The 26,025-nt window shown below is 48.7% G+C and overlaps 1 protein-coding gene across 5 annotated transcripts in view; it reads right to left on the bottom strand.

Annotated features, from left to right (window-relative positions):
• Positions 1 to 26,025, bottom strand: part of PDE4DIP (phosphodiesterase 4D interacting protein) — a 738,656-nt gene that overhangs the window by 157,690 nt on the left and 554,941 nt on the right. For all 5 annotated transcript variants that reach the window (XM_073644096.1, XM_073644094.1, XM_073644092.1 and 2 more), the window contains one exon: positions 4,748 to 5,162. In XM_073644096.1, the coding sequence (XP_073500197.1) occupies positions 4,748 to 5,162 (415 nt within the window). The remainder of the gene's footprint in view (positions 1 to 4,747; positions 5,163 to 26,025) is intronic.

Here is a 26,025-nt window from a genome sequence, read left to right as displayed (position 1 = left end):
CCTATCCCACTCCTTCCTGATAAGTCCCTGCACCTTATCATTAATCGGGAAAACTCTATGTTTTTCCGATCCAAGGTGCCGAACATAATATCCTGTACCGATTTTTTTGACTTCTGGTCAACTAACCCCATTGTGGACCTGACGGCTTTTACTAAGCTATCCACACTTTCCAGGGGAAAACAATGACCTGAGCCCGCCTCGCTATCCGAAGAGGAAGAGTCTGTGGAGTCAACCAGCATTCCCTCGTCGGATTCAGAGTCTGAAAGGGTGGGTGGGGTTTTTGCCGCATGGGCCTGGGATGCTTGGGAAAACGACTTAAACGATTTTTCTACCTCAGACCTAATAAGGGCTTTTAGATTTGAAGAAAAATCCGGGTTCTCTCCAAAATTGTTTCCTCAATATGTGGCGCCCCTGAGGGTTCAGTCGCCACAGAGGTACTCCTTCTCTCAGGTAAGGAGGGAGTGCTGCCCGGAACCCCAACACCCGCATTCAACACTACACTGCTCCAGGCCGGCTGGAAGGGCAAGATGCATGTGCGCAGCTGCTGAGCCCTGTCCCTGGCTGGAGTGGGGGGAACCCAAAGGTAGGGGGAACCAGTAGTGTAGGTGTGGGTGGAGGAAGCAGTTTAGGGGAGCACCATAGTAGTAGGTATATAAAAAGGAAGCCATCGTAGGGTGGCAGTTCAGTTGAGTAGGTCAGTCAGTGGAGAACAGTCTGGGAGCAGAGTCTCCTTAGGAGCTCTGACCCACAAGTAGGGCCCAGTCCTAGAGGCCCAGGAGAGGAGCAGAGGAGTAGGCTCCGTTCTAGTAAAAGTGATCCCAGGGGTACGGCGAGTGCAGGATGGCACCCGTACGCCCCGAATCTGTCAGAAGACAGAGGGATCGTATGCCGCAAGAAGGGGACCGGCCCCTGGACCAGCCGTGTTACTTCAAGTCTCGGCTGGGAAAACCGGAGGCTTCTGGCTTACATAGTCCAGTTGCCAAAGCCTCATTCTAATCTCTGTGAGGGTCAAGCAGGTCCAGGAACTCCAGTTAGAAAGGAGGGACTTCAGAGCACCCGAGCGGGACTGAGAGTGGGGAAGCGCAGGGCAGGAGGGAGAAGACCCAGCATGAAGACGGTCTAGAGAGGAACACAAGAAAGTGGGGTTCCGTCAGGTGCTCCTAAATTACCTGAGGAAGAGCTGAACCCCCGTTCTGGTGAACGCAGCGCGACGTGGGAGGCTGTAAGCTGGACAGTGCAACCTGAGGAACTTAACAACTGTGAGTAAAGACTCGGATGACTGCACCGCACTGCCTCCGTCCATTATTTCACCTGCGTCATCTTTCCCCCTGCACTACAACGCCCAGCGCAACCAACAACACCTACACTGCCCTGGAGCTAGCTCTTCCTGTGGAGAGCCATACCATCCCTGCTGCAGTAACATCAGCTTCAGAGGACTGCTCCGCAGCGGCGGCTCCCTTTAGCCGCATTCCACAGGTAGCATCACAAACACTTCCCAAACCCCATACAAATAACAATCCCCTTTTTGTTGACCGCCCTGGGTCACGGACCGGGCAAGCCACCGTGATATCCCCCACCAGCATCCATAGGCCCGGCTGCCGAGTAGCCCACGGCTCTGGGGGCACGTCAAATACATGGCTGGCATAATCTTTTGGGCCAGTCTTTAGTCAGACCCTGTTCACACAGGGCACATACTCTGTTCTTGGATTTCTCTGTACATTTTTTAGGGACATCCTGACCATATAAGGGAGGAAGGAGAGGGAGAGAGAGAGACAAAACAGAAAAAAGAATACATTAATACGTCGACTTTCACGTAGCACACTCACCACCCAGTAGATAAAGACAGGGTACCGGAACGGGAGGCAGGACGGTATCCGATACTTCTCCACAGGAGACCGCAGAATCATTGATCCTGCAGGAGCTATGCCGGCTGAATCCCTGGTGCTGCGAGTCCCAGAACGCCCACTGCTCCTGCTCTGCGGTGGACGCTGCTCCTGGGTGCGCTTCTGGCGCCGAGGCTGCCGCAGCTGCTCCATCTCCTCGGGCTGCTGCAGCATGGACTGCTGCTCTTGCTGCTGATGCGGTGGGGAGGGCTGCTGTGAGGCCATTACGGTGCACTGCGCCCCTGCCTGGCCGGTGATCTACCCTTAAGTACCCTTATTGTGCCAGGCAGATCACAGGCCGGCGTCCCCGCTGCTTCCGGTACCTCCCCCGAAAATTACATCCTGGGGTCAGAGGACCGGAAGTGAAGAAACCGGAAGTCGCGCCCTGTGACGTCACATCCGGGACGCGGGGTTTGCCGGCTACTATGCTGTGTAGGTGCCGCAAACCCCCGCCTGCACGCGGGGAGACCACATATCGGCGTCCCCCCGCGGCGCTTCCAGGAACCACGGGACTGGCTGCAGCAGAGACTGTGCCCGGCCACCACTGACCGGCCCCGACCCAGGTAAGCTTGAACTTGCTGCTGTCGCCGCCGACGAGAAGGAAGGTCCCTCATCAAGAACAGGAAACCACTGAGGCGGAGAGAGGCGCCGCCCTTTTTATCTTGAAAGTTTCCCGTCCTTGAAGTGCAGATCCCCTCTCTCGTTGTGCCGTCATGGGTGACAGAAAAACAGACAAACACATATTAATGCTTTGGATTAAAAAGAAAGTTTTCCCCTGAACACAGTACATTTTAATGAATAGATCTTGGAATAAAAATCAGTTCCACAATTGGATGTGTTAATAAAATGTTCCTGTGCTAAGATAATCTTATAAATGTGACCCTGCTGTGCACTGTGTAATGGCTGTGCCTGACTGTGCTAGAACATGGTCTGATCATACCACAGCTCCTGGGCAGAGAAGCAAAAAAGAGTATACAGACATTACAACTTGGGATCACAGCTGATTCTTTCTTTGAAGTAAAGCAAGTTTAACCCCTTTATGACCAGTGACGGACATAGCACGTCATGAGCGTGTGTCAGTTGCCAAATCATGACGTGCTATGTCGGTCATGACTTTAAACTGTCACTGCGTGTAAACACGCCGAGTTCAGCGCCGACAGCTGTGAGTGACAGCTGAGTGGCACGGGAAGACGTGCGGAGACCCATGTCATCGGTCCCTGCACTCAGGGAGCTATGAATGGTCAGTCAATCTAACTGACCGATCACAGCATGTTTGTGGAGGAGGTTCTGAAATATCAGCATCTCCTGCAGGATCACATCAGGAGCTTGGCCCTGCTAATGGCCGAACTCTTGCTGTGACAGCCAGGGATGGTTCCCGATCATTGCCATGGTGACCCGGAGTCATCATGACAACCCCCGGGTCACCAAGCTATGGAAAGCTTAGACCATGCTTTTGCATGGTCTACGAACAGGCCCGGCTCCAGGTTTTTGTGGGCCCTGGGCGAAAGAGTCTTAGTGGGCCCCTTTAACACATACCACGATTCATGATGCACAGATACCGCAGAGAAATATATATATAGTACAATGCCGAAGATTTCACTTCTTACATTACATGAGCGATATCTATTGTAAATTCTACAATAGCTCAGAAACCGGTGAATCCTCGAAGTGCACAGTGCAGACCGGACAACATAGTCCTCCATACAGAATTATGGGCCCCATATATAGCTCCATGCAGAATACTTTTCCCCATATAACGCTCCATACAGGATACTTGTCCCCATATAATGCTCCATACAGGATACTGGTCCCCATATAATGCTCCATACAGGATGTCACCCCCCCCCTTATAATGCCCCATGCAGGATGCCACCTCTCCCCCCCATATAATGCCCCAAGCAGGATGTCACCTCTCCCCCCATATAATGCCCCATGTAGGATGTCACTTGTTCCCCCCCATATAATGCCTCATGCCTCCATACATATATATAAAAAAAATCAAATACTCACCTCACTTCTCACCTGCTGCTGCTGCTCTGGACCCCTCACCCACGCCGGCATCTTCCCGCTCTGCGCTGCCTGTGATGGCTCTGGAGAGAGTGCGGTGTAAAGACGTCACCGCGCCCTCTGACCTGAGATGTCACAGTGCAGCAGCCGCGGAAGAGAACGGAGCTGCTGCGAAGGCACGGGGAGAGGTAAGTATTGTGCCGGGTCCCATAGCGCGCCGGGGTGCCCGACGGTGAGTGGGCCCCCCCGCCTGCTCAGGGCCCCGGCACTTGCCCGGGTGCGCTGGGTGCTGATGCCAGCCCTGTCTACAAAGCTTCTGTATAGGTATAATGCATTGCAATGCTGGTGTATTGCAATGCATTATGCCTGCAATCAATGTGAACAAAAGTGACAGTCAAATAGAGGGTCTAAGTTAAAAAATATATATTTAAAAAAAAAATACAAAATAATAAAATAAAAATAAACTATTACACTAATAAATACATATTTTTATGTGAAAAAGTTGGTGGGAGATTACTTCTTTTTTTTACAATAGCAGTTTTAATTGCATATGTTAAAAGTGTGAAACTTGTTCAAGATTCTAGAGGTGCAAATTATCTAGAATCCTCTAGCAATTTAAGGATTATTCATACATCAGAGAATTAGTAGTCAAATTGTCATAGTAAGGCAATACCAAGCCAATTAGTTGCCAGGGTTAGTAACAGGAAAGCAACAAAAAGAAGTAAAATAGCTTAAACCTGCAAAAGAATGGTCAAAGCCACCAGTCTCGCAAGGGAGACAATAATGCTGAAATAGAACACTTAAATAGCATGCAACAATATTAAAGTATAAGTAGTTGAATAAAGTGTGTTACCTACCCAGGATTAGATACTGGTTTCATCTGGCATTGATTTCCTGCAATCTTTCTAAGAGGGTAAAAATGAGATTCCAGTTTAGATACTCTTGTAGATAATTGCTCTAAAAATGTATATGAATGTTGTCCAGTTGATTCAGACTGCCAACCCTCATCATCTTCTGTTAGGCTGTGAGATTTGGAGGATGGACAACTTTGGCTTTGTAGATTTTGCATTAGCTTCATAGATGTCTTTAACTGGCCCTTCAGCTTTTTGACTTGCTCCTTAAGCACATTGGCATCTGATTTTTGATCAGTTAGCCAAATGTTCTTGTTTTTAGAGGATGTCATAGACGTTCTATGAGGCTGGTATTGATAGTTAGATTCGTTTTCCACCATGTGGTTGATTTCAGTAACCATATTCTTATCCTCTTCACATTCTGTAAAAAATAATAGATGATCATGGTGGACATTTGTAGTTTATGATACAACCTCTTTCAATTTATGTTGGAATACATACACTGCTTAAAAAATTAAGAAAGCACTTAAGTCACACATCAGATCACGATGAACAAAAGATTAAAGCTGAAAATTTACTGATATAAATTGTGTAAGTAGTTGAGAACAAAACAATGTATCAACATTCAATGGAAGGCAAAGTGATAAAGCAATTGAAGGCAAGATTAAAAATTAACCTGACATCACATGTAGATCAAATTTGGATGAATTTCATCACGACTACTCCTAATGTGACTCAACAGTGTGTATGGCTCCCACATAGCTTAACCCTCCGTCACATACAATATCGGTTCTAACGAGTTCACATACAATGTGACTGTCATGCGCAGGCTAGAAAAATACCTATAATATCTAATGATTGCAATTTCAGTGCTCTAAAAGTGATCAGTGACCCTCATAGGGATGTAATAAAATAGACTACACATAATCAGGTGCAAAAAAAACCATTTACTTAACATAAAACTAATAACTCTGAAATACAAACATTTCAAAACTCCCGCCAAATAGTCCCCAGTTCGACGCTGTCAAAAAACTCTACAAAAAAAATTTATGAAAACAAACTTAATTTTAAGGTACCTTAAGTACTATTAAACACATATTCAATCAGAATTAGATCCTGAAGTTTCCCCAGAAAAATTACACTTGCAGAGCAAAGAGCAAGAATTACACATCATTTTTGCATGTGTCAGGCAGATTGCATTATGACATTTGTGACATTCATAATTAGAAAGCCTTCTGATTCCGCTTTCCGTGGTGCAGGTGGTGCATCTCCTTATTTTGGGAGGTGGTGCAGGTGGTGAATTTTCACTATCATCTTCTGGGGGGAATCTTTTGAGCTGAACTTGAAGGCGAGAGGGGATACCGATTGTTTTCATACTTCTCCTGCGTAGCTCTCCAAGCTCTAGTTCATGGGCCAATTTTTTCAGATAGAATCGTCTACAGAGTGGTTCAAGCTTGTTTTCAAGGTAAATGACTTGTGAATTTATACCACCCAAATTCAACATAGCAAAAAATATGACCATTGGCCAGCGTTTGGTGTTTCTGCTGACGTTGAAAGTTTTTTTTTTTTATCTTTTCCCATATAATAAGATTCTACATCTTCATCCTCATCACTGTCACCATCTTGCTCTGTTTCAGAATCCACTTCACATACTTCCACCTCATCATGAGAATCAATCTCACTTTCCTCTCCTAAATCCTCATGCAGTGTGGGGTCTGCATCATCTAACAGCATGTTTGTTACTTCCTCAACATCAAGGTTTTTTGATAAATTGTACATTTTCCTCTCCATTTCAGCAGATAATCTGAAGCAAGAGAAGGAATATGTGTTAGGGAACTACTGTATATGCCTGAGCAGCACACTTTCTTTTTTAATCTGCCTTATTTCTATGAAATATCCTCACACTTTGTGCTATACATTCATAAAACAAGCTAAATAAACAATTGTGATGAATAAAAACATAAAATACCAACCTTATTGAGTGTGACGTGTTCACATACAATGAGCCTGAGAGATTAGCGCAGTTATATCTGTCCTCCTGAAGCTCTGCAATCCAACTGTGGTATGAGGTTTCACAGAGCTGCTAGAGACAGGAGACTACCTGGAGGGAGGGGATTTCCTCACAATCTGGTGAGGAAGGAGAAATGAAAGTAAAAGAGATGTGCCTGTCAGGCCTATTGTATGTGATGGAGGGTTAATACACTCCCCAAAACATTTGGTGCTTCCACCCTTAATGAGATGGCTGTGATATTTGGAGGGATGAGGTCATCAAGGAGTTCCTGGACAGTCTGGGGTGCTCCATGGCGACATCAGATTCAGGTCTGAAGGACATGAGGGACAGTCAATGGCACCAATGCCTTTATCATCCAAGAACGGCCTACACACTCTGGCCCCATAAGGCATTGTCCACCATCAAGTACAACCCAGGGTTCACTGCACCAATGTAAGGTATGACAATCTTTCCAAGAATTTCATCCCACACCAGTCAAGGTACTGTTGTTTTTTTTTGTGGAGGTTTGTACTACCCTTCAAAGATTTGTCTCTCCAGACCATCAATAACTCACCACTAAACTGGTCATGCTGGATGATGTTGCAGGTACCATAACGTTCACCACTGTGTCTCCAGACTTTTTCAGGTCTCTAACATGTGCTTAGTGTGAGATGGCTTCATCCATGAAGAAAACAATGTGAGAGATGGCACCCTGGCTGGCTCTCTTCGCGTAATGGCCCTTATCCTGGTACTTGCTCCATGGTCTTAAGCCACAGGTGTGCTGGAACTAGAGACACAGCAAACATTCTTGCAACAACACATATTACTGTGCCATCCAGAAGGAACTTGACTACCTGTGGAACCTGAAATGACTGCAGGCACCTGTCTACACAAGGACACAAGCAAAATGGAAAGCTATAGAAGATTTGGGAACCATGAGTAAGGATCTTTTTAATAGTTTTTAAAGTTGAAAGTAGACATTAGTCCATAGAGTTCAACCTGTAACCTGTTCACGCTAAGATTTTTTAAATTTAATTTGTTAAAGAAGGTCCTGCACAGATAAAACATCTTAACCCTTCACCCCCGCCAGCTTTCACCTTCATGACCAGGCCAAATTTTACAATTCTGATCAGTTTCACTTTATGTAGTAATAACTCTGGAAAGCTTCAACGGATCCCAGTGATTCTGAGATTGTTTTTTCATGACATATTGTACTTCATGATAGTGGTAAAATTTGTTCGATATGATTTGAATTCATTTGTGAAAATATCGGAAATTTGGTGAAAATTTAGAAAATCTCACAATTTTCAAACTTTTCACTCTTATACCCTTAAACCAGAGAGTTACCATATTTTTCGGACGATAAGACGCACTTTTTCCCCCAATATTTGGGAGGAAAATGGGGGGTGCGTCTTATGGTCCGATTGTTACCTGGGGTGGTGGTGAAGTGGGATTGCAGGGCCCTCCAGGATCGCGGTGGTGGCAGCGGCAGCTGCTTCAGCGTCAGCAGAGGTGAGGCAGAGCGGCTGGGACCGGGACCTGTGCCCGGCCGGTACTGGGGCTGGGACCAGTGTCGGGCTGTGAGTGGCGTCGAGCGGCGAAGCAGTGCGGCAAAGCAGTTTTCCGGTGTGCGCAGCTATCTTTCTAGAGCTGTGATCTACAGGAAAATGGCCGCTGGAGCCGGCGCATGCGCAGACCAGTAGCTCTGGCGGCCATTTTCCTGTAGATCACAGCTCTAGGAAGATGGCCGCGCACACTGGAAACCTGCGCAGGCCGCACTGATTCGCCACCCGACGCCGCTCACTGCACGGCACCTGCCGTCCGGTACAGGCCCCAGCCCGAGGTCCCGGCCTCAGCATGGTACAGGCCCCAGTCCAAGGCCCCGGACTCAGTCCAGGACAGGCCCAGCCCGAGGCCCCGGCCTCAGCCCGGTACAGGCCTCAGCCCCAGCCAGAGGCCTCAGCCCCAGCCCCAGCCAGAGGCCTCGGCCCCAGCCCCAGCCAGAGGCCCCAGCACAGGAACCGGCCAGGCTAAGGTCCTCAGCCAGGCACAAGCCCCAGCACAGGCTCCACAGCATCTGACCACTTCTGCTGCAGCTGCTGACTTCCTGAGGGACCCTGCCTCCTGTGACCCTCACTCCACTGCCCCCCAGGTAAGATACCGTACCTATTCAGACAATAAGATGGACCCCCATCTTATAAAAAATATTTTTTTCTATTTTCCATCCCAAAATATGGGGTGTGTCTTATGGTCCGGTGCATCTTATAGTCCGAAAAATACGGTATGTCACTAAATATATATAGTTAATAAATAACATTTACAACATGTCTACTTTACATCTGCATCATTTTTTTGATAGGAAATTAGAAGGGTTAAAAGTTGATCAGCAATATCTCATTTTTCCAACAAAATTAACAAAACCATATTTTTTAGGAACCACATCACATTTGAAGTGACTTTGGGGGCCTATGTGACAGAAAATACTCAAAAGTGACACCATTCTAACAATTGCACCCCTCAAAGTCAAAGTCCTCAAAACCACATTCAAGAAGTCTATTAACCCTTCAGGTGCTTCACAGTAACTAAAGCAATGTGGAAGGAAAAAATTAACATTTTTCACAAAAACTTTACTTTAGTCCCAAATTTTTTATTTTCACAAAGGTAACAGGAAAAAATTGACCTCAAAATTTGTTGTGCAATTTCTCCTGAGTACAGCGATACCCTATATGTGAGGGGAAAATACTGTTTGGGCACATGGCAGCGCACCGAAGAGAAGGAGTGATGTTTGACTTTTTGAACGCAAAAATGTCTGGAATCGAGAGCAAACGCCAAGTCGCTTTTGGAGAGCCCCTGATGTGCTTAAATAGTGAAAATTCCCCACAAATGACCCCATTTTGGAAACTAAACTCCTTAAAGAATTTAACTAAATGTGTGGTGAGCACCTTGGAACCCCATGTGCTTCACATTAGTTTTTAATGTAGAGCCGTGAAAATTAAAAAATCCCATTTTTCCCACAAAAATGTTGTTTTAGCCCAAAATCTTTTATCTTCACAAGGGTAACAGGATAAAATGGACCCCAAAATTTGTTGTGCAATTTTTCTTGAGTACGCAGATACCCCATATGTGGGGGGAAAACTACTGTTTGGATGCACAGCAGGGCTCAAAATGGAAGGAGTGACATTTTAGAATGCAGACTTTGATGGAATTGTCTGTGGGCGTCATGTCGCATTTGGAGAGCCACTGATGTGCCTAAACAGTTGAAACCTCCTACAAGTGACTCTATATTGGAATTGATCTAGTGTTTAATGGTATGTGAATTTTATAATGTGGGGGCATACCTAAGTTGTGTAGGGTGTATCAGGTTGGCATATGTGAGTTGGGTAAGTCAGAAATGAATTTAGTAGTCCATGGATGTGTGGTACAGCTTTCTTTCATTTACAGGCCAGGTTTGTCAGGCAGGTGTCACATTGATAAGTGGGTGTCCTTGTGTATTCCTTTTCTGTAACACACTCGGGAACCTTTTTTGTGACCTTCCTTTCTTTGATGTTTGAGGGACCTCACCTGGGAAATGTTGCCCTGCTATGATATGGGCACCTTTAGCTCCAGAAGTCCTGGTGCCTGCCGGGGCATACATAGAAATCATGGACCCCATAGCAGAAGTTTTAATTGCCCCCACTCAAAAAAACAAAATAATAATAATTATCGGGTCACAGAAGAACATATCTCGCAACTTTCCGCCTTTACATAGTAATTTTCCTCCTGCTGAAGTCCTAGATTCCTCTTTCATTGCCCCCATAAAGTATTATGCAAACAAAAGTGCCCCCCAAGCATGGTATGATACCTCCATGGTGAATTCCTCCACATGCATAGTATAAAGACCCTACTGTACTCCACCTCAACTCCCAAGGCAAAGTATGGTGACCCCAACACAGTATGATCCCTGACTGTGACCCCCACACAACTCTCCATGCACTATAATGGGTCTACATACAGTATAACGGCCACCACACAGTATGAAGGACCCCACACAAACCTTCACAATGTATAATTGCTTGCGCACAATATAATGGACCCTCACATATTATAAAGGTCCCACATAGCCTTCCATATAGTATAATGCGCCCCCCATATTCCTCCATATACTATAATGCACTCCTCATGGTCCTCCATACAATAAAATGCTCTCCCCATGGTCCTCCATAAAAAATAATGCACCCCCATGGTCCTGCATACAATATAATGCACCCCCATGATCCTCCATACAGTATAATGCACCCCCGTGGTCCTCCATACAATATAATGCACCCCCATGGTCCTGCATACAATATAATGCACGCCCCATGGTCCTGCATACAATATAATGCACCCCCATGGTCCTTCACACAGTATAATTCACCCCCCCATTGTCCTCCGCACAATATAATGCACCCCCATGATCATCCATACAGTATAATGCACCCCCATGGTCCTCCATACAATATAATGCACCCTCATGGTTCTCCACACAATATAATGCTATATCCATGATCATCCATACAGTATTATACACCCTCATGATCAGGGGCGTACGGCCCATAGAGGCAGAATACGCTGCCCCTATGGGGCCCCTGAGACAGGGGGGGCCCGGGAGTCGGGAGAACTTATCCACCTCTGCAAAAGTTGTGTGTTGTGCTGAGCAGAGGATGACTCACTGCTCTGTTTAGTGCCGGAGAGGAGGCTCCCCCCACCAGCTCCGGCTCCAGAAGATGGGCCAAGAGTGGCCACTGCTAGTGCTCTCCCTGCCCCCCTGCTCTTAGAACTTGGCCCTTTCTCTGTATATTAGAGCGCCACTCTCCCCCTCCTGCCCTATAATTATAGCAAGAGAGGAGCCAGCTCTGCAGTCGGGCCCCAGAAGGAGGGGAGGCTGCACCAAGATGGAAGTACAGTCTAAAGAAAGAAGCTGCTGAATGCACCATGTTAAATGTGTGGGTTTATATGTATCTATGTCTAATATCTTTGTACAGAGGTGTGAAATATGTCATGTCTATATTTGTGTACATATGTCTATGTGATCTACATGTATTTAATACATCCATGTATTCTCATGGGTTCATATGTGGCATTTCAGCTCCATTACAAGTTTGAGAAAGACACTGTGATGGGGCTGAAGTGCCACATGTGACAATATAGGTGAATGAATACATGTAATGATTAGTGATGGGCGAGCACTAAAATGCTCGGGTGCTCAATGCTCGGGTCGAGCAAATTGGAATACTCGGGTGCTCGACCCGAGCAATGAGCCCAATGTAAGTCTATGGGAAACGCAAGCATTTTTCAGGCGGCTCCCCCTGGCGGTCTGCAGAGGGCCTAAAAATTGTCCAAATCGATGGGAACAGTGCTCAAATGACATGGAAACAGTATGGGGAAGACCCCTTGAAGCATTTCTGACTCCCAGGTCACTGCTGTCAACAACGTTGTCAGAGGTATTACGCCACTTTTACGGACTCACAATAAAGCATACAAAAACGAAACCAAAATGGATTTTCCTGGGAAATATGTTAAGGAACATCCTTTCCAGGGTAATGACTTGTATATAAGGCAAAATAAATAACCAAAACCAAAAATACTCCTCCACACCTTGGGCTATGTTCACACGTAGCGTTTTTGATGCATTTTTGCACTTTTGCATTGCTTTCAGCCGTGACAAATGCATTCACCGGGATATGTCATTTTAACATTTTACATCCTTATCTGGCAATGTGGTGTGTGAGACATGATCAGACACATCCTGTTTTATTTATGAAGGAGGGACTCTGAAAATCACAAAGCCTATTTTTATAGGGCCATCAGGCGGCCTTTACTATTCTTAAAGGGCCAGCAGTCGGCCCTCACTATTGTTAGAGAGCCATCAGCCGGCTATGCTTTGTTGTTCCCACTACTAAAGAGTGGGTCTCCTATACTGTTATTGCGTATGAAGTGAGTGGCAGGGCTGCCCAAAATTTGGATGCACCCCAATACCCCTTTGAAAATTGGGATGCACCCCAATACCCCTTTGAAGAGACTTAGAGGAGGGCCTCCTGAAAACAATGTTCCCATTATTAGGAAGTGGGTCTCCCATACTGTTTGCCTATGCAGTGAATGCAAGAGCTGCCAAAAATTTGGACCTACTCCAATGCCCCTTGGAAGAGACGCAGAGGAGGGCCTCCTGAAAAAAAATGATTCCATTATTAGGAAGTGGGTCTCCCCTTGTGTTTGCCTATGCAGTGAATGCAAGAGTTGCCCAAAATTTGGAGACACTCCAATGCCCCTTGGAAGAGACGTGAAGGTCAGAGGGCCTCCTGAAAACAATGTTCCCATTCTTAGGAAGTGGGTTTCCCATTGTAGTTGCCTATGCAGTGAATGCAAGGGTTGGCAAAAATTTGAAGGCACTCCAATGCTCCTTGGAAGATACATGGAGGTCAGAGGGCCTCCTGAAAACAATGTTCCTATTATTAGGAAGTGGATCTCCCATAGTGTTGGCCTATGCAGTGAACGCATGGGCTGCCAAAAATAAATTGGGAGGCACTCCAATGCCCCTTGGAAGAGATGTAGAGGGCCTCATGAAAAATTTCTCCCATTATTAGGAAGTTGGTCTCCCATAGTGTTGGCCTATGCAGTGAATGCAAGGGCTGCCAAAAATTGGGAGGCACTCCAATGCCCCTTGGAAGAGACGTGGAGAAGGGCCTCATAAAAAAATATTCCCATTAGAAAGGAGCGGGTCTCCTATACTTGTAATGCCCATGCACTAAGTCTATGAGCTGGCAAACATTTAACCATGGGGGGTATACATGAACATACTGTATAAAAACATTTTTATTGGGCATCATACACACCCTTTAAAAAAATTATGTGGGTGTTGCATCACGGACCACGGTCACCCTGGTGATATGGTGGTGGAGGATGAAGATGAGGAGAAGAAGGAGGACAAGAGCAAATAGCCAAAATCAGGAAGCGTATACCCATGTGTGGGTGTGAAAAGGTGCATGGGAATACGCCTCCCAAAAAAAGAAACTGGATTTGAGTTTATGTTACGCTGCTATCATTCGGTGGTGTTGAGAAGTCTGGCCCAATCCAGCCCTTGTTCAATTTTATAAGAGTCAGTCTGTCAGCATTTTCAGTTGACAGGCGGATGCGCTTATCAGTTATAATTCCATCAGCGGCACTAAAAACCGGCTCTGATAAAATGCTAGCGGCAGGGCAGGCCAGCCCAGGACCTCCAAGGCATAGAGAGCCAGTTCATTCCACGTGTCCAGCTTAGATACCCAATAATTATAAGGCACAGAGGAATCATGGAGGATGTTGGTACGGTCGGCAAGGTACTCCCTCAGCATCTTCCCAAACTTTGCACTTATTGTGAGAGTACCCGCGCCTCAGGACCTGTGCGATGGGAGGGGCTGAGAAAACTGTCCCAGAACTTTGACAGTGTTCCCTTGCTTCTGCGGGATTGGAGTTGTGTCTCTCTCGGATGTACTCCTTGGTTGTCCAACGAACTGTGACCTCTGCCGTCAGCGTTTTCAGATGTGAATTTTTTTAATAGTTCCTCAACTAGGGCCTTCTGGTACTGCCCCATTTTTGTAGACCTGTCCGCCTCAGGAATAAGAGATATAAAGTTCTCCTTGTAGCGTGGGCCTAGAAATGTCACCAACCAGTAATGACTGCCACCCAAAATTTTGAGAATGCGAGGGTCACGGGAAAGGCAGTGTAACATAAACTCAGCAATGCATGCCAGACTGCTAACAGGCAAGACTTCCGTGTCCTCACCAAGAGGATGACTGACCATGCTCTCCTCCTCCTCCTCCTCTCTGTCCTCTGGCCATCCACACTGAACAGACTGTATGACAGCTGTGCAGGTAGTACCGTCTATAGCACATGAAACTAGCTCCTGTTCTTCCTCCTCCTCCTTTTCCTCATTGTCACCCAATCCACGTAGGGATTAGATGAGGCTGGGCTGTGTGTAATCACCCTGTATGGTTCCTTGCTCCATCTCATCGTGCTCCGTCTGCAATTCATCTTTTTTGATTGTGACCAGAGAGCGTTTCAGAAGACAGAGAAGCGGGATGGTGACGCTAATTATGGCATCATCGCCGCTCACCATCTTGATGGAGTCCTCAAAGTTTTGGAGGATGGTACATGACGCGCCCCCTGGGCCGTGGGGATACCCGGAGCCGGGCCTTGTAGATGCTGGGGGTTGTAGTCACTGTGGCGGCGACCCGGTCCGTGACCCAGGGCGGTCAAACCAAGGGGGTAGTCTATGTGTACAAATGTTAATGTCCGACTACGCCACCTGTGGAATGCAGTTATTGGTAACCGCCGCTGAGGAGCAGTCCGCTGAAGCTGGTGGTATGTGCAGCAAGGTGATGTGACTCCCCACAGGAGGAGTGTAGCTTCAGGGCAGCATGACTGGATGATGGTGGTGATTGTGCAGGGCATTCTAGTGCTGTGAGTGCTGGCACCGCAAGGAACACAGAGACAAGATAGTGCAGTCCCAGGGTCTTTACTCACTGTTGTTGTAGTTCAGATTACAGGTACCAAGCAATGTTCCCCCGTCGTGCTGTGTGTACTCAGTGAGGGGCTCAGTCCACTCTCAGGTATTTCCAGAGCACTTATCAGGACCCCGTTCTGTGTACCTTACTCTGGCCTCTTCCTGCACCTCATACCCAGCGCCACTTCTATCCGGTACCCTCGGGCCTTGGCGGGCGACTTATGTTCCGTCCCCTGGGTCCTATGTGGCTACCTTCTTAGTGCGACTGGTGTGGACTTGTGGCTACAGCACTTGAAACACTGCAGCCTCCGGTTCCTAGTTAAGCATTTGCTGTTTCTCTACTAGTTGAGGGACCCGGTTCCCTGTTCTGGCCTGACCCCTCTACCTCCTGGTAGCAACGTGCATACAGGTGGCCTTCTGCACGGCCCGTACCCCTAGGGTCCCTTCACTTCTCGTTCCTGGAGCCGTCCTGCTCCCTCTCCTCTCTCTCAGGCTCAGGCCTCCTGACTTGGCCTGCCTGTGGAGCAGAGCTCATACAGGGCCTCTGCTCCCTGACTTCTCCTCTGTCTGTCTGACTGGAACTGAACCAACTGAACACTGACCTAAGATAGTTCCTCCCTCTTATACCTCCTTCTCCAGTGCTCCCAGGATCTGCGTCCTCCACCCATCCACTACATAGTTCCCCCTCTCTAAGTGGTTCCTCCCCACTCCAGCCAGGGATCAGGGACTGTGCTCTCCCGTAGGAGCAATCTTGCCCTGTCCCCCGGAAATGTGGTGTAGTGGATGTAGTGTTAGGGTCCTGAGCCATACTCCTTCCTTACCTGAGAGTGAGGTACCACATCTCTGGGTGAGATGCAATACCTCTGTGGCGACCGAACCCTCAGGGGCGCCACATACAGATATCTGACATCCATGTCCACTCCTGAGGTCTTATGTGTGGAGTTTGAACCGACGGCCTTGTTGATGCTGGTAGTCAACAACTGCCCTCTTCTGCTCACAAATCCTTCCCAACATCTGCAGTGTAGAGTTGCAACGCGTGGAGACATCACACACCAGTCGGTGAGCCGGAAGCTGCAAATGCTACTGAAGCACGGCAAGGGCGGCGGAAGCTGCAGCTGACTTTCTAAAATGGGCACACAGGCGGCATACTTTGACAAGCAGATAAGGCAGCTCTGGGTAGGTTATGAGAAACCGCTGAACCACGAGGTTAAGCACATGGGCCAGGCATGGTATATGTGTGAGCTCATCTCAGAGCCGCCACCAGGTTCCGGCCATTGTCACACATGACCATGCCTGGCTGTAGGATCAGCGGTGCCAGCCACAGATCTGCCTGCTCTTTCAGAGCTGTCCACAACTCTTCAGCATTGTGCGATTTGTCACTTAAGCATATTAGCTTCAGCACAGCCTGTTACCGCTTGGCTGGGGCAGTGCTGCAGTGCTTCCAGTTTGTGACTGATGTGGTAATTTCGGAGATGGAGAAGAGGAGGAGGAGGCTGAGGAGGATGAAGTGCAGGAGCTGTAGACTGTAGGAGAAACCCTGATTGACCTAGGGCCTGCAATCCTCGGCATTGGGAGGATGTGTTCCGTCCCAAGGTCCAACTGGGTCCCGTCTTCCACTATGTTAACCCAGTGTGCCGTCAGCGAGATATACCGTCCCTGCCCACAAGCACTTGTCCACATGTCTGTGGTTAGGTGGACTTACCCTGTAACTGCACTGTTGAGGGCACGGCTAATGTTGTGGGACACGTGCTTGTGTAATGCGGGGACGGCACACCGGGAGAAATAGTGGCGGCTGGGGACCGAGGGACGGCCGCTGCCTTTAGGTGGCGGAAAGCTTCCGTCTCCACGAGCCTAAAAGGCAACATTTCGAGTGGGAGCAGTCGCGAAACATGGGAATTTAGTAGTGTGGCCTGTGGGGCATTGGCTGTGTATTTGCGCTTGCGTTCCAAGGACTGGGGTATGGACAACTGAACGCTGCGCTGGAACAAGGACGTGCTTGCTGAAGGTGCTAGTTGAGAGTGTGCAGTGACAGGTGCAGGGCAGGAGGCACCTATGAAAGCATTATGGACAGGGGATTGGCTTGTACGCACAACAGCAGAAGAAGCAGACACTGTTCCTGGACCCTGGGGTTCGGCCCACAAAGTCGGGTGCTTTGCTGCCATGTGTCTGATCATGCTGGTCGTGGTCAGGCTGGTAGTTTTGCTACCCCTGCTGATGCTGGCCTGGCAGGTGGTGCCAATGGCCTTTTTGGGGTTATCGGCAGAGTCTTTAAAAAACAACCAGACTCGGGAAGACCTAACAGTTGTACTGGCAACTTCCGTCTTGTTGGTGTTACAGGGAATGGTTGCCCGCCTTCTGTCTGTGGCCACCACACTGCTTTTTCCTGCCTGTTGTGGTGCTCTGCCTCCCTCCCCCTTGTGCTGTTGTCCTCGCTCTGCATGTCCTCCTGCCATGTTGGGTCAGTTACTATATCATCCACCACCTCGTCTTCCACTTCCGCACCCTGGTCCTCCTCCTGACTTTCTGACAATTGTGTCTCATCATCGTCCACCTCTTGTGACACTTTCCCACCGTCGCCTTCGTATGACCGTGGTTGCTCAAAAATTTGAGCATCGCTACATGCGATCTCCTTTTGCCCCGCTTCAAGTGGACCAGGCGAGAGGCCCGAATGTATAAATGGAAAAGTGAACAGCTCTTCGGAGTGTCCAAGTGTGGGATCAGTTGTCTCTGGGCACTCAGCATGGTGGGAGGAAGGAGGATCATGGTGAGGAATATGCGGTCCAGACTCACGGCTACTGAGACTTGGTGGTTGCTAAGTGACTGGAAGCATTATCTGCTATCCAACCAATAACCTTTTCACACTGCTCTGTGTTCAATAGTGGTGTTCTGCGGTCCCCTATTAATTGGGACAGGAAGGTCGAGCGAGAAGATGTGGATGTTTATTGTGGCACAATTTCAGCTTGCCCACGGCCTCTGCATGCACCATCACCATCACGTCCAGTTCCTCGTCCCTTGCCACGTGCCTTGCCCATTTTAAATGGAGGACAATATCTTCCACGCTCACTACAAATGGCTTACTTTGGAGCGAACTTATATGTGATCCGTGTGACGGACAAACCACAGTTTTAAATAGCTGGCCAGTAGGTACCTATTTTTAACAGCAAACTGGTGTCAATAACTTCGCTGACACACTGAAACAAAACTTTAATGGAGGTCAGAAATTGCAGAATTTTCAGAGCAATTATGTAACGGGTCTGGGAGGTGGAACCTCTGAGCTACTATACAAAGGGGCAGTCCTTGTAAGGAAGCGGGTGGCTCCCAGGGAAGGCGGGCAGGTAGACACGGCAAGTGACAGGAACAGTCTCTGGGTAGAAGGGCAGGTGGTCACGGCAAGTGACGGGGAAAGTCTCTTGACAGGCGGGTGGTCACGGCAAGTGACAGCGGGGTAAGAGTCTCTAGGCAGGCAGGTGGTCACGGCAAGTGACGGCAAAGCCTCCAGGTAGGCTAGCAGGCGGGTAGCAGGTGAGCGCTCCCAGGTGAGCGGGTAAGAGTCTCTCGGCTGGCTGGCAGGTGGTCACGGCAAGTGACGGAAGAGCCTCCAGGTAGGCTAGCAGGCGGATAGCAGGTGAGCGCTCCCAGGTGAGCGGGTAAGAGTCTCTCGGCTGGCGGGCAGGTGGTCACGGCAAGTGACGGCAGAGCCTCCAGGTAGACTAGCAGGCGGATAGCTGGTGAGCGCTCCCAGGTGAGCGGGTAAGAGTCTCTCGGCTGGCTGGCAGGTGGTCTCAGACAGGTATCAGGCAGGTATCAGGCAGTTATCAGGCAGGTATCAGGCAGGTGCCTGATCCACAGGCAGACTGGTCCATAGACAGACTGGCGGATGCTGGTAGACAGACTGTCGGACCGCAGGGAATGCAAGCAGGTAGACAGAGCTGGAAAACAGACTGGCAACGGGACCTGAGGGCTGAAGCAGAGGTGAAAGGCTTGCAACAACTTTGCTCGGGCACCTCCATTTTGGAGGAGGTGCCTTATATATGGGAGCTCCACCGGCAATTGGCCGGGGACTCCTTAGGACGGCGCACGCGGCCCCTTTAAGAGAGAGGGAGCGCGCGCGCGCCCTAAGCACAGTGCTGCAGCATTACAGTGAGTGGCATGCAATCCCTGCATGTTCATTGGCTCTGTAAAGAGCGCCAAACATGCAGGGAGGGGACCCGAGCACCTGCCGAGCAACCCCGGAAATACTGGGCAAGCGCCGAGCATCTCAAGCAGTGAGATGCTCGGGCGAACACCGAGCAGTAGCGATCATGCTCGGGCGAGCACCGAGCAGTAACGAGCATGCTCGCTCATCACTAGTAAAGATGTCTATGGTGTGGCTGTTCTTCTTGTATTCCCTCTGGAAAATATGTCTGTATTGTGTACCACCTGTGATATAGAGCGCTTCCTAAGGTCTCTTTCACATGTCCGTATATTTCCAGTACCGGAAAAAACTGTACCGGAGATATCCGTGTCCGTGTGTGGAAGCTGTGTGCCGCCCGTGTGCTGCATCAGGAGCACACAGACTGGTGCTTGGGAATCAGTGTACAGTTAGCGCTGTTCCCAAGTGCCGATGCTGAACGCTGCCCTCAACATGGTTCCCTGTCGGCGCTGTGATCAGCACCAGCAAGGACAATGATGAGAGTAGTAGTGTCTGCTCCCGCAGTGTCCCTGTGTAAAAATAAGAATAAAATAAAAAATCCTTACACTCACCTGTCCTAAGTGTCCCCTCTGTAATCCTCTGACCGCTGCGCCGAGGAGTTGGGATAATGACTCCTGCAGCGAGCGGCCCTGGACCTCCGCTGCGCTCAGTGAGTGAAAGGACACCGCTCACTGAGCACATCTCCTGGGCTCGCTCGCTGCAGGAGTCATTCTCCCTGGCTCCTCTGCTGATCGGTCACATGGATTACAGCATGGGACACTTAGGTGAGTATAAGGATTTTTTTATTTCATTCTTATTTTTATAGTCAGACACTGTGGGAGCAAACACTACTACTCTCGTCATTATCCCTGCTGGTACTGATCGCAGCACCAGCAGGGAACCATGATGAGGGCAGCGTTCAGCACCCAGCGCTTGGGAACAGAGCTAACTGTACACTGATTCCCAGGCGCCAGTACATGTAACACAGATGGCATCCGTGTGCGTTACGTGTTTACATGGACCCATTGACTTGAATGGGTCAGTGTGATCCATGCCCCCAGCCAAAAACGGACATGTCTACGTGTGGGTCACATGGACACACAGTCCGCGGAGATAAACCGACATGTGCGTAGACCCATTCATTTGAATGGGTCTACGTGTGCCAATGTCTCCGGTACATGTGGAAACTATCACCACACGTATTGGAGATACTGATGTGTGAAAGAGCCCTAAAGTGAACCTGACATGATACATGCTGCTCTAGCCACAGGCATTGGCTGGATGATCTCAGCCAGCAATGTTTTATCTGAAACGTGGTGGCGTTTCAGATAAAAACATACTTTATTTGCAGCCGTGGAACGAGCCGCACAGTGGACTAGTTGGACAGACATGATCCAGTGGCTTCTTTCACCTGCTGATAGTAACTGACAGGTCTCTCTCTGGTCATGCATGCAGTAATACTGGAGACTTGTCAGTCACAGACAGCAGGTGGGGAGAAGCCGCCGGGTCACGTCTGTCCGATTCATCCACTGTGCGGCTCAGTCCCCACCAGCTTTTAAAGTACGTTCTTCTCTGAGAGGCCACAGCGTTTTAGAGTCAGACATACCTGGCTGAGATCATACAGCCGGTGCCTGATACTCGTTGCCCATAGATGATGGGTATCAGCTGTCAGGTTCCTTTTAAAGGAGTTTCCAAAATAATGAAAGTGCTGCACACCGACAGTAATACATGGACATTAAAGAGATTATCTGGTAAAAGGTTCTCATGGGGGGTTAGACCTTGTAAAAGTAAAACAACAAAATTAATCCTACTCACCTGCAGTTACCCTCCTGGATCCGGTGCAGACTGATCTGTGATCTGCACCAACAGCAATTTCATAGTTCTACCAGACTCAGGACCACTGCAGCTTGTGATAGGCAGCGGTCAGGTAACCTGAACTGCATGCATCACAAGCTGCAGCTGACGCGCCCCCTGAGCCTGTGTTGTGCAGGGAATACCCGGATCGCTGGGGGTTGTAGTCTCCGTGGCGCTGACCCGGTCCATGCCCAGGGTGGTCAATTCAGTGGCAGTCTTAGTGTAATAACAAGTGTCCGACTACGCCACCCGTGGATTGCGGTCAGTGGGGACCGCCGCAGCTCTGCAGACCGCTGAGGCTGATGTTGTATGCGCAGCCAAGTATGGGATAACTCCCCACAGGAGAAGTATTGCCTCAGGGCAGCTAGTGTGGATGATGAGAGTGATGGTGTGAGCGTCCCAGTACTAATGGTGCTGGTGCGGCGATGAAACACAGAGACGTGTGGTTGCAGTTTCCAATGCTTTACTCACAGTTCTTTACTGGTCCTAGTCACCTCGGTACCAACGGTGACTGCCCAAGCCGTGCTGCGTCCACCAGGCAAGGGGCTCGACAAACTCCCAGGCAATTCCAGAGCGTGGCACAGGGCTCCCTCCTCTTCCTTTCTCTGGCCGTCCCCACCAGTGACCCACCTTTGTCCAGCTTCCTCGGGCCTTCTGTTGGCGAAACCTATCTCCGGTTTCCCTGACCCTATGTGGTATGCTTTCCTGATGGTGGGCACGTACCCTTATAGTTTTTTTTTCTACACACTGTACTTTTAGGAACTATTAGGCCACAGCCCCACTATCAGTATTTGGTCAGTATTCGGTCAGTATTTTTTCTCAGGAGTGGGAGACAAAACCAGGAGTGGGTGATAAATACAGAATTGGTGACTTGTTTTTATTATACCCTTTCTCTGATTGTTCCTCACTTGGTTTTGGCTCCCACTCCTGAGAAAAAATACTGACCGAATACTGACCAAATACTGATAGTGGGGCCGTGGCCTTAGTCTCAGCACAGCAAGCACAATTACGTCACAAAATCGAGCCTACTGCGCAGAGCCTCAGTCCACACACTACACTGAGTGAAGCAGTACAACAGTGGAACGTGGCAGGGGAGTGATATTTTTGCTTTCTTTTCTCAGTCAGTACTGATAGGGCCAACATACTCTGTGGTGATGTGCACCATTGTGGGAGCGTTCATTCTGATTTTGGGGGAATTATACTGGTGGGGCCATTATACTGTATGAGGTGATATGTGGGGATTATGCTATGTGGGGGTATGTACTGTGGGGACATCAAACTGTTCTGGAGACATTGGGTTCATCATGCTGTGCTTGCGAGGGAATTCACTGTTGGTTGGGGGCATCATGCAGTGTGTTAGATGCATTTTTAGAGGCATTATACTATATGGGGCCACAAAAGGTATAGTATTGTAGTGGTGAAAACAGTAAGGGTCTTAAGAAAGAGCTAAATTACTGTTAATGTGCTGCAATACATGTCTCTCTACCTATCTTTAAATGTTATGAGGCATGCCATTTTGTGACTCTTACTGTGCACTGTGACCCCGCACACTCCACCAAGAGGGAAGGGGGGGCCCAATTAGGACTTTTGCTATGGGGCCCCATGGTTTCTATGCACGCACCTGGGGGCAATGAAAGGGGAATCTAGGACTTCAGCAGGAGGAAAATTACTATGTAAAGGATGGAAAGTTGTGACACCTGCTCTTCTGTGACCCCAACAATTATTTACTTTTTTTTGGGGGGGGGGCAATTAGAACTTCTGCTATGGGGCCCCATGATTCCCATGTACCCCCCTGCTCATGATCCTCCATACTGTATAATGCACCCCAATGGTCCTCCACACAATATAATGCACCCCATGGTCCTCCACACAATATAATGCACCCCCATGGTCCTCCACACAATATAATGCACCCTATACTGTCTTATGGCCACCAGTCACTGATTTAAAAAAATAAATACAGTACTCACCTCTCATGTGTCCACCCAATGCTCCAGTCTCCTCAGGATGATGTCCCCCGTAAGATCATTGACAGGGGCTGCAGATGTGTCACCAGATGTGGTTGCTCACTGGGCAATATGCTCTCTCCCAGCTTAATATGGTTTCAGCAGACACCGTGCACTTGGCTTTCGGCCAAGGGATTTCACAAATGTTCAGGGAACCGATGCAACGTATACACATTTAGACAGGAAAAACGTCTTCACTTTACCACATGTTGAGAATCACGTTCTAGAATCTTTCATCAATTGTGATACCCGCCATGTAGTTTACTACATCAAATGTCGCATGTGCAATGTGAAATACTTTGGATGTACAATCAGGAAGCTGAAGAAGTGAATAGCGGAACATATAAATAATATTAACATTAAGAACAGTACCTACTCAGGTGCGGCCAAGCACTTTACTACCATTCATAACAGTGATTTATCACACTTTCACTTTTGTGTTATAGAAAGGGCATTTTGTCCTCCCAGAGGGGGTAATTGGCAGAGACGTTTGGCATTAAGGGAAGCTTTTTGGATTTTGAAATTAAATACAAAGTTTCCCAATGGAATGAATTATAAAAATGATTTATTTTACATTTATTAATTTGACAATTGTTATATATCTTGTATAGCTTTTCCATTTGTGGCAGCTTATCAGTTTTTGGATATTTTTTTCCATGTTCGTTTCTTTAGCTGCCATTGGGGTACAGCTTTTGTTTCTTACAGCTTTTGTTTCTTAATGCAATTAGTATTTTTGCACGTGATTGGTATTCACCGTTATATATATCCTGCATGTGATTTAAACCTATATCCTATGATTAAGGGCTCCTACCGGACATGTGTCAGGTTTTAACATGGTTCCCTTAGATCCCTGTTTTTAATTGTTTGTGAATAAACTGGAACTTTCTCTGCTGGTCAGTGATGTGAATCATTGATCAGCGGCCTCAGTGGCTGCAGGACCCACAGACAGAGGTGTTGAAAAGGGGGGGGGGGGGGTGGACAGGGAAAAAAAGTCCTGGCCAAAAGCAGGCATGGGTGCCGATCAGTGATGTGCGTCACTTATTGTGGCGCCCCTGAGGGTTCGACCGCCACAGGGATGCTGCACTTCTTTAATGGAGTGTTGTGTTCCTCCTCTGAGGTAAGAACAGTGTGATAGTCGTGACCAAACCTTTGCATCCAACACCACATTTCTTCACCAGAGAGGGCTAGTATGCACTAGGTGCTGCTCCCCTGGTTACAGGGAGACTGGGGAACCAAGAGTTAGGGGAACCAGTTAGTGGGTGAGGGTGGAGGACTTACAAGTTAGTTACACTTTAAATTTCATATTTAATAAAAAGCCATCTTGGTTCTTGGTCCTTGTAGTCAAGTTCTTTGTGCTGTCAAATACTGTGTGTAACTGTGACCTCCCTCCCGGAGCGCAGATCCTGTGTGGGCCTGCATCGGATGGAGACACAGTCCTCGTACCCTGGCCTTGGGACGAGGGGCAGGTTGTAGACCAGGAATGTCTCAACCCGGCCAAGGACCAGGACCAAGAAGGCCCGGAGCTTAAGAGTGTGGCTCCACAGCAAATGGATCCCTGGCAGGATGCAGACGGAGCGGTGTACGCCACCTGTCCTCGCCATGCTGATATATTCAGAGGGAGTCCGGCTGCAAGAGGGGTACCGGCCCCCGACACCTGACCTTGCTACTCCATGTCCTGGTTGGGAAAGCCCGGTAGGCCCAGAGGATCCCACCGGGTACCGGACGGAGCGGAGCTGCCACCCGTGCCCTTGTTCTGATAGGAGTTCAGAGGGAGTCCCGGCCTATTTGCACACACACACACGGACAGGAAAGGATTCGGTCTGTAGTTCAGGAACACTCTGGTGTAGGGTCCGATTGAATGCTGGACTTACTCGGAGGTTGTCGGACCCCCGTCCCTGGTGACCGCAGGACTCCGCGGGGAGCAGGGAGTCGCCTTCCTTCTGCCATCTCTAAAGTGAGTAAAGCCTTGGAAGTTCACCCCTATGGCCTCCGGACTGTTTATTCTGCGCTACACCGCACGACGCGGCGTCCGTTCTCCTCTACTACTACCCCCTCCATCCTGTCCCTCTGCCCTGAGGCCTTGCTCCGCCTGTGGGGAGTAGTAATAACTTTGGCCGCCATAACACCATGCCTCAGCGGACTGCAGCGGCGCTAGTGGCCTTCACCAGGAGCCACAGGTGGCGTAGTCGTAAACCAGCCACTCAACTCGGATAAGCCCACACCATCCTTTTTAATGTGACGGCCCTGAGCACAGGTCGGGTCCGGGCCACGGCTGCATCCCATCTCTCCATCACAGGACCCGACTCCGAGTCCCCCATCTCCCAGGGTAAAGAAAAGGGCTTTTCGAGTAAGAGGTGTCACATTATCAGCGCTCAGCAGCTGCAGGATGCACAACAAAAATGCCAAAATACTGCCAAAAAAGAGAAATCAAGTACTGATCAGTGCTTGTTAGCAGAAAGGGAAGAGGGGAAGGGGTTAGGGAGAGTGGAAAGGGTGGAAAAAGGGGGAGAGGGGGATTGGGGTGAATTAGGAAAAAGCAGGGAACAGGAACGAATCAAGAACGAATCAGGAACATCTACTTTCAGCAGTAGCAGTGATGGCAAAGCCTGCAAAAAGTCTGTGGCACCACAAAGCCCAGCAGATGTGCAACAGAATGACACAGTGACCCCTCTGCAACGTCTCCAAGCTGGAATGAGGTAGTGCAGAGCAGACACTGAGAGTTCAGATCTCGACTCTGCTCACTAATTGGTGCAATTGGACGTT

The sequence above is a fragment of the Phyllobates terribilis genome, unplaced genomic scaffold (genome assembly GCF_046119375.1).
Source record: "Phyllobates terribilis strain yellow unplaced genomic scaffold, ASM4611937v1 Scaffold_8__6_contigs__length_399053987, whole genome shotgun sequence".
Lineage (NCBI taxonomy): Eukaryota > Metazoa > Chordata > Amphibia > Anura > Dendrobatidae > Phyllobates > Phyllobates terribilis.
This window is presented reverse-complemented; position numbering and strand designations above follow the sequence as displayed.